General features: G+C 54.6%; 1 protein-coding gene across 3 annotated transcripts in view; it reads left to right on the top strand.

The window, feature by feature from the left end:
* Window positions 1-29: 29 nt before the first annotated feature.
* MED12 (mediator complex subunit 12) overlaps window positions 30-8,732 on the top strand; it is a 56,581-nt gene continuing 47,878 nt past the window's right edge. For 2 of the 3 annotated variants that reach the window (XM_067547959.1, XM_067547958.1), the window contains exons 1-7: window positions 30-561; window positions 1,753-1,857; window positions 2,807-2,998; window positions 4,092-4,251; window positions 7,169-7,344; window positions 7,565-7,675; window positions 8,194-8,448. In XM_067547959.1, coding sequence (XP_067404060.1) covers window positions 463-561; window positions 1,753-1,857; window positions 2,807-2,998; window positions 4,092-4,251; window positions 7,169-7,344; window positions 7,565-7,675; window positions 8,194-8,448 — 1,098 coding nt within the window. In that variant the 5' untranslated portion in view covers window positions 30-462. Of the gene's footprint in view, window positions 562-1,752; window positions 1,858-2,806; window positions 3,010-4,091; window positions 4,252-7,168; window positions 7,345-7,564; window positions 7,676-8,193; window positions 8,449-8,732 lie in introns of those variants that run through there. The other variant, XM_067547960.1, reaches the window with a different exon arrangement.

Genomic DNA, 8,732 nt, shown 5'->3' with positions numbered 1-8,732 from the left:
GGAGGGCACGTGGGGGGGCCAGGGCCACGAGGCGCCACGCGCTGGTCTCTGCCTGCCTGCAGTGCCGCGAGCCGCCGGGCACGGGGCGGGGCTCACACTAGGCCCTGCGGCTGCCGGGGCGGGGCCTGGAAGGGGCGCGGGCACCCTGCCAACAGTCCGCTCCTGCGGTCCGACCCCGCTCGGCAGTTTCCGTCAGGGCCAGGTGCCGACTCCGGAAGCCCCGACCCCGCTCGGCAGTTTCCGTCAGGGCCGAGAACCGGCTCCGGAAGCCCTGACCCTGCTCGGCAGTTTCCGTCAGGGCCGGGAGCCGGCTCCGGAAGTTCCGATCCCGCTCGGCAGTTTCCGTCAGTGCCGGGTGCTGATTCGGGCCGGCTCGGCTGGTTCCGCCGTTCCTTGTTGTGGCCCGGCCGCTGTGTCTCTCCCCCAGCCGCGCCGGCCCCGCCACCCCCTCCCCCCCCGGCGATGGCGGCCTTCGGGATCCTGAGCTACGAGCACCGGCCCCTGAAGCGGCCTCGCCTGGGGCCGCCCGACGTCTACCCGCAGGACCCCAAGCAGAAGGAGGTGCGGGCCGGGGCCCCCGCTAGAGGGATCCGGGCTGGGCCGGGGGCGTAACCGAGCCTGGGGGGTCGGGGGGAGCCTGTATGGGGGAAGGGAGGCGTCAGGGGCCGGGCCCCTCGCTGAGGGGATCCTGTCCTGGGGGGTGTCAGGGGCCGGGCCCCTCGCTGAGGGGATCCTGTCCTGGAGGTGTCAGGGGCCAGGCCCCTCGCTGAGGGGATCCTGTCCTGGAGGTGTCAGGGGCCGGGCCCCGTGGCTGAGGGGATCCTGTCCTGGGGGTGTCAGGGGCCGGGCCCCTCGCTGAGGGGATCCTGTCCTGGGGGTGTCAGGGGCCGGGCCCCTCGCTGAGGGGATCCTGTCCTGGGGGGTGTCAGGGGCCGGGCCCCTCGCTGAGGGGATCCTGTCCTGGGGGTGTCAGGGGCCGGGCCCGGTGGCTGAGGGGATCCTGTCCTGGGGGTGTCAGGGGCCGGGTCCCGGTGAGCTGTCCTGGGGGGTGTCAGGGGCCGGGCCCCTCGCTGATCCTGTCCTGGGGGTGTCAGGGGCCGGGCCCCTCGCTGAGGGGATCCTGTCCTGAGGTGTCATGAGGGGATCCTGTCCTGGAGGTGTCAGGGGCCGGGCCCCGTGGCTGAGGGGATCCTGTCCTGGGGGTGTCAGGGGCCGGGCCCCTCGCTGAGGGGATCCTGTCCTGGGGGTGTCAGGGGCCGGGCCCCGTGGCTGAGGGGATCCTGTCCTGGGGGTGTCAGGGGCCGGGCCCCGTGGCTGAGGGGATCTTGTCCTGGGGGTGTCAGGGGCTGGGCCCGGTGGCTGAGGGGATCCTGTCCTGGGGGTGTCAGGGGCCGGGCCCGGTGGCTGAGGTGATCCTGTCCTGGGGGGTGTCAGGGGCCGGGCCCCTCGCTGAGGAGAGCCTGTCCTGGGGGTGTCAGGGGCCGGGCCCCTCGCTGAGGGGATCCTGTCCTGGGGGTGTCAGGGGCCGGGCCCCGTGGCTGAGGGGATCCTGTCCTGGGGGTGTCAGGGGCCGGGCCCTGGCAGTCTGGGGGGTCGCTTGCCCTCCCTCCGTGATGGCCGTGGCAGGGAGCAGTCGGGGGACAGCCGCTTTCTGTCCCTGGCTAGTCCCTAGTCTCCAGGCTGGGGGAGCAGCGATGACAGGGAGAGGAGCTGCACTGCTGTGCAGAGTCCCTCACTCTTTCTCTCGCACAGGATGAGCTGACGGCTTTAAACGTGAAGCAAGGTTTCAATAATCAGCCGGCGGTCTCTGGGGATGAACATGGCACCGCCAAAAATGTCAACTTTAATCCAGCTAAGGTGAGATCCCTGCAGGGCTATGGGGGCCAAGCCCCACTGCATCGAGGCTCTCTTACTAGGCTGGCCGGGGGCAGGCCTTGTTCTTAATGATTTCTGTGCCCAGGCCGGGGATGGTTAGTGTGTTGGTTCTAGATTTAGGCCCTCTGTGGGCCCACAGCCAGGATCTGTGGGATGGGAGTTCTAAGGGGTACACATTTATGCTCTTGTGATGATCTGGCTTATTACCTTCCCGAGGCTGAGCTCTATGTGTGTCTTTCCTTTGTGGTGGTGGGCGCTGTGTTCCCAACCTCAGCTCTTAGACAGTGGTGTCAGTGATGAGGTATGCTGTAGTGGCAGATCTCTATCCACTGCTGTTGATAACTAGCATCTAAATGTCCCCATCCTCACGGATCACCATGGCTCACACATTAGCTGCAAATGAAGTGGGAGGTTAGAATATCAGTAACAAGAAATTTGCTCAGTCTTGGGTTGATGCAGTGCCGTTGTACGTTTGGAAGACAACTTATCTGTTGGTGCAAACACAAACCTGAGAGACATGAGATGCCTGTGCCTCAGTTTGGCCTCTTGTTCAATGTGGTAGTGCTCACCAGGCCTCCCTCCCAGTGACATGCTCAGATGGAACGCCGTCAGTAAAGTGCCAGGGGCCAGGTGTTGTGTTCTTTCACCAAAGAATTAGAGATGTCCATTTAGCATTGCAATTCAGGAGTTCCCTTACTGAGGTATTCTCAGTCCTGCTGCAGAGGGTCTTGCTGACAGCAGTAAAGCGAACAATTGGCTCTTTTTGGTGTTTGTGTTTTGGAAGTTCATGCTAATGAGACTTTTTGGGGTAATAGCAAATTTATGTAACTAATTGATAAACCCAGGCCCCTCCCAGAGACTGACAGGGGGTTAGCTGGCATTCAGAAGACCCAGTTCTGTGAAATGCTTCTTGTCCTCTTCTCTTTTTCAGATCAGTTCAAATTTTAGCAGCATTATTGCAGAGAAGCTGCGCTGCAACACATTGCCTGACACGGGAAGACGGAAACCTCAGGTGAACCAGAAGGATAACTTCTGGCTGGTGACGGCACGCTCTCAGAGTGCCATAAACAACTGGTTCACAGATCTGTCTGGGACTAAGCCCCTCACTCACCTGGCTAAAAAGGTATGTTGCAGGTGAGGCTGCCAAGGAAGGTAGAACTTGTCCTGTCTAAGTTTCTCCCTCACCTGATAGTATGGGTATTGTCCATTTTTTAAGACTGCAGTAGAGGTTTTGCTGTTTGAAGAGGTTTGTTCTTTCTCCAGATCATATTGGTTATAGTTCTCAGAGTGTGTCCAGGACTCGTCTTGGGCTTCCTGTGTCTTCCACAGCTGTAGAGCTAAGGTTCCTAGTCATTCAGAGACAAGGCTAAACTTTGTCTCATGGCTTGTAGAGTTTTGAATGTTTCAGTTGAGTTTAGATTGCTTTTAAGGGAACTGCTGCTGCTACCCATTATTGGCCTCATGCTTAGATGAGGGTAGTTCATGCTGATATGGTGTTTTCAAGTTTTTGAAGATTGTAGTGAGACTATCTAGCAATAATTAGCTGACTAACTTCCCATGCTTCTGTGTCTGTGGCAATCTTCTTACAGGGAAGGGCTCTGTATTGGCCTGGTGGAGAGCTGGTTAAGAAGAGCAATTACATTTCTTTGCTTCAGAGACTAGGCCTGATACTATCATAGTGGAGCTGGAATGATGAATTCTCCAGGGCTAGATGAGGAAAAAGGGTCTGTCTTCTGTAGAGGTGGGGCTATAAATAAGAGACTCATGAGCCTGGCAGTGGTTGTGGGGAAGTTTAGTCCCTATGTTGTAGCAGCCAAGCATATAATGTAGAGGTTAGAGTTGCCAGGTCCTGGATCTCAGGGCCCCTGTGGGTAAAAGTCAGTTTGCACAGGCTGTTAGTATGTCTTTTGTAACTTTGGCACTTGCACACTTCTCGACTTGTTATTCGCCCTTCCCTTAAGAGCTATGTTTATGACAAACCTGCCTCTTTTCAGTCCCTTTCTCCAGTTCCCTGCCAAGTGCCTCTTCGTTTCTCAGTGTGTTGCATTATAGCACTGGTATTGTTATCTGCTGACCCAGGAAAATGTTCCTGTCCTGACGCAATGGGACAAAGTGTGTGATACTCCATGCACAGTGGCTGTCGTGGGTGTTGCTCTAGGGTGATTCCCTTCTGGATCCTCAGAAGCTAGCTTTTCCCTTCTTCTGTTCTGTTCTAGGTGCCCATCTTCAGTAAGAAGGAGGAGGTCTTTGGTTACTTGGCAAAATACACTGTTCCGGTGATGAGAGCAGCCTGGCTGATCAAAATGACTTGCGCCTACTATGCTGCTATCACAGAAACCAAGGTGAAAAAGCGGCACGTCATTGATCCCTTTATTGGTAAGTGCCCTGTGTGGAGCCCTGGCCTTTTCACTACCAGGCTTTCTCTGCCTTCCCTATTGTTGTGCCTGCATGTCCTGCACAGAATAGTAGTCATTCAGGATGAAGAAGATCTAGCCAGGAAGTTGTATGCCAGAGGCGGCCAATCAGTAATCTTGAGACGTTCGAGAGCTGTGAGACACACACAGCCTTTACACTTGCACTGGTAAAAATATGAATCTACTATTTCACAGCTAATTACTGCTAAAACTAGAGGCTTTGTGGGTCTCCATCCTGGTCATAAGTCTTCTGTCCTGTGGTGGGGAGGGGGCTCTGGGGCTTTAGTCCTGCGGGAGGCGCCTGCCGGGCCTGGGGCTTCCATTCCCTCCCCTGCCGGGTTTCCTTTGCCGCTTGGCTTCCCTCCCCCACGCCCACTTACAGCAAGGATAGTCTGAACAGAAGCAGTCACGCTCAGCGCCGGGGCAGAACAAAGCAGGCCCAGGGAAGGAATCCTCAACCTTAGAGCCAAATGAGCTGCCCTGCTCCGCTCCTCTCCAGGTGGCCAGCCACTGACTCCTCCCCTTGGTGCTTCATCCTCCAGCCACTGACAAGCGCTGGCCTCTGATTGGCTCCTCTCTGCTCCCGGCAGCAAGGCAGGCAGGACTAGTGAAGTGGTGGGGTGAATGAGAGTTGTGGTGAGGAGGGAGGGCAAGGGGCTTCCATCCTGTGGGGGCACCTCCCGGGGCTTCCCAGCCCTGGCAGACCTGCCCTATGGGGTGGAAGCCCCAAGCCCCGGGAGGCGCCTCCAATGAGTAGGAAGCCCCAGGACTCCCCTCTCTACCCCAGGTCAGAAGCCCTGAGCTCCCCCCTCCCCCAGGCTGGTAGGTGGAGAATGGCAAGGAGTGTGGAGGGCTCCGCGAGCCGCACTTGACCTGTGAAAGAACCGCTTGTGAGCCACAGTTTGGCCACCCCTGGTATGTGCAGTGTAGTTGTAGCCGTGTCAGTCTCAGGTATTAGAGAGACAAGGTGGGTGAAGTGACCTGAGGAAGAACTCTGTCTGGCTCGAAAGCTTGTCTCTCTCTCCAACAAGAGTTGGTCCAATAAAGATATTACCTCCCCCACCTTGTCTCTCTAGCCAGGAGGGGGCAGTCCAGGCTTGCCCTCTTCTGCATCATGACAAAGGATACGATTTGGTCGCTGAGATCACGGATTCCAGGACTTTCCAGGACCTCCCTGACTTCTGGAGCAGGACTGGAGCAGCTGTTAGCTGCAGGGCTACTGCTGAACAGCTGATAGGTTGGCCAATCCTGGGCTGGAGCAGCTGCAAGTCTGGCAGCTGGTTTGCCCCCTTCCCCAGGGTATTTTTAGTAACAGTCAGGGACAGGTCCTGCTTCCTTGAATTTTTGTTTATGCCTGCAACCTGTCCCTAAAAATACCTGTGACGGAATCTTTACCTTTATCATGACTGCTGTTATGGCCCTTCTAGCACACCCCGGGCAATGGGGCTTCAGCCTGTTCCTTTGGACAACAGACAAATACATCTTCCTGACAAAGAATATTTTCTGATAGTCTTACATGTTCCCTTTCACAGTTCACTCCTGTGATGCCTCCTTACACAGGAGCTGTGTGCTCCTCCTCCGAATAACCCTGTTTCCTCCTTGGTGTTTACATCTTTAACATATTTGTAGACTCTTATGTCTGCCCTTAGGTGTGTCTCAGCTAAGCTAGACAGATTGCTTCAGGGTTATTTCTCCCAAAATGTATTTGCTGCTTTTCCCCAGCAGAATCCCATGCTGTTATTTCCCTGAATGTTTCCAGGCTCGCTGGGCCCCTTTGGATCATGGCTCTGGCCTCTGTGGAGTTCCAGCATCCTCCCGATTAGCAGCATATGGGAAAGCCTGTCTGTTCTGGATTTCTACTGCTGCCTATAACTGTGGTATCTGAGGGCATTCCACAAAATAAAGAGTCAGACGGACGTCATGAAGTTTCTGCTCCTCTCTCTTTCTGGGGCAAAGACTACACTCTATCTTTTGGATTGGATTGGAGTGGTTGATTAAGATGTTTGTTTACAGAGTTTTGTTTTATTTAATCTCCTGATCTCTGGAAGTTTTTTCCACAGCTCAACCCCTTCAAGTATACTTTATTGCCAGCTCTCACCTATCTCATCCTGGGCTTTGTGATCTGCATTGTCCCAGAGGAGCCTAAGGGCTTGTGTACACTTAAAACTTACAGCAGCACCGCTGTATCAGTACAGCGGTGCCGCTGTCAGAGCGCTTGTGTAGCCATGTTATGTCGACAGGAGAGAGCTCCCACTGACATAATGAAACCACCTACACGAACATAGATCTGTCCACACTGGCAAAACTTATGTTGCTCAGGAGAGGTGTTTTTTTTTTACATCCCTGCGGGACAAAAGTTTTGACGGCCTAAGTGCTAGTGTAGACAAGGCCTAAATATCTTGACAGTTCATAGAATTAAATTTGGGCTTTAATGTAGCTGGGACTTACTCTATTAATTGCTTTGGAGATTAGACCAAGGCCTTGAACACGCATCTCAAGCTGACTGGCAGCCAAATGAGAGACTTGAGAAATGTCACTCTCATCTTGCTGACCCCATCTCTCAGATCACTAATGGGGATGCTACATCCAGCTGTCCTAACCCGGTCCCCTCCTTTTCCCCTGGAGGCACCTCTGACCCTGTGCTATTGCTGGCTCTTTAACAAACGTTTTTAAGGAATCTTCCTTCTTGTACGTTGTGTGTTAAAGACCTGGTTTAACATCCGTGCTTTGCTCTCCACCTTCCCCTGGAGCCCACAGGCCTTGTGGCTTTGTTTTCCATCACAGCAACTCTTTGGCTCCCCTTCCCTCCACCTGGTTCATCCCTCTCCCATTCCTTTTCCTGCTTACCTGCTCACTGATGACTGTCTTCTCCATTCCAGAGTGGACACAGATCATCACCAAGTACCTGTCAGAGCAGCTGCAGAAGATTTCTGAGTTCTATAGGCAGCTCTCTGGGCAGGGTTGTGGTTCACCATCAGGGCCCATGCCGCAGGAGGTGGAGCAGGCTTTGAAACAATGGGACTACAATGAGAAACTGGCTATGTTCATGTTCCAGGTGAGGTGCTGAAGGGAGCTGCTCGCTGGAGTGGGGCTTACAAGGGATACTCAGGACCCAGAAGTAATTTATTTTTGCAGATTGTATTCCATCCCTGAGTACCCAGGTGGCCCAGCAGTGCTGGGGATAACGGTAACCCCAGTCACTGGAATAGGGGTAGAGTAACTCCAGGATGCTCTTCCTTTGGTCCTCTCACCTGTCTATCTATGTCTGTCTCCAGGATGGGATGCTGGACAGACATGAATTCCTTACCTGGGTGCTCGAATGCTTTGAGAAGATACGGCCAGGAGAAGATGAATTGTTGAAACTTCTCTTACCTCTGCTGCTGCGGGTGAGCTTCAGGAGAGAACTACCTCCTCCAGTGCGGCATTGGGGGGAACGCAAGCCACGTTGCACTAACCTGGGGTGTTAAGCAGCATTCCCCTGTGGTTGGGCTAATCCCAGTACCTTCTACAGCTGCAGGGGGTCTTGTTCCATCTCCTTGTCCTTGCCTTACCTATAACAACTGGACTCTTGATGGTAGGTAGTGTGTTCATTGGCTGGAACTGGGTAGAAGTGGCTTTTCTCTTCTGCTCCCAGGACTGGTTGCAGCTAGACCTCCAAGCCTCTGAGACGGTTAGAACTGGGTGCATTGAGATTCGTGGAGACGTTGCCCATGGGGCTGTGTGAATCTCACTGGTGCTTAAACAGCACTGGATGACATTTTTCCCAAGGGTTGCCTTGCTGCCTAGGCCCCTGCTCTGCGAGAGGCTGTAGCCCCATCCGTAAGGCACTACTGTATGGCATCGGGCTCCGGGGACTCCTCTAAAGTTGCTTGGAACTGGGATGATTTTTCCTTCTTCCCCACAGTACTCTGGAGAGTTCGTGCAGTCTGCGTACCTGTCCAGGCGCTTGGCCTACTTCTGTACCCGCAGGCTTGCCATGCAGCTGGATGGCACTGGTGGGCACCTGCCCCACATATTATCCGCACAGACAGGAACTGCCCTCCCTTCAACACCCGCTCCTCAACCGGCTGCAGGGAATCCTCCGCCAAGTCCCTTCAGTGACTTACTGCTCTGCCCCCAACACCGCCCGGTGGTATTTGGGCTCAGCTGCATTCTACAGGTAGGGTTTTGCTGGGTTAGTATCAGTAGTGAAGGAGGCTGGAGCTTTGGTGTGTCAACAGAAGACATACAGGTTAAAATAGTAGCATGGTGCACAATCAGTATAGCACATACTAGAAGCTGTCTGGCTGCTAGGGCAGGGAATGGTCACCAAAAGGGTGTGTTTCTAGCGGGATCCCACAGGGATCAGTTCTTTGCCCAACACTATCTAATATTTTTATAAGAGATCTCAAGGAAAAAATAAAATCATTCCTGGTAAAGTTTGCAGATGACACAGACTAGTTA

This window comes from Emydura macquarii, unplaced genomic scaffold (assembly GCF_026122565.2).
Source record: "Emydura macquarii macquarii isolate MOO-44397 ecotype Brisbane River unplaced genomic scaffold, CSIRO-AGI_Emac_v2 contig_1253, whole genome shotgun sequence".
NCBI classification, from domain to species: Eukaryota; Metazoa; Chordata; order Testudines; family Chelidae; genus Emydura; species Emydura macquarii.
The sequence above is the reverse complement of the archived record's forward strand: the minus strand, read 5'-3'. Positions and strand labels throughout refer to the sequence as shown.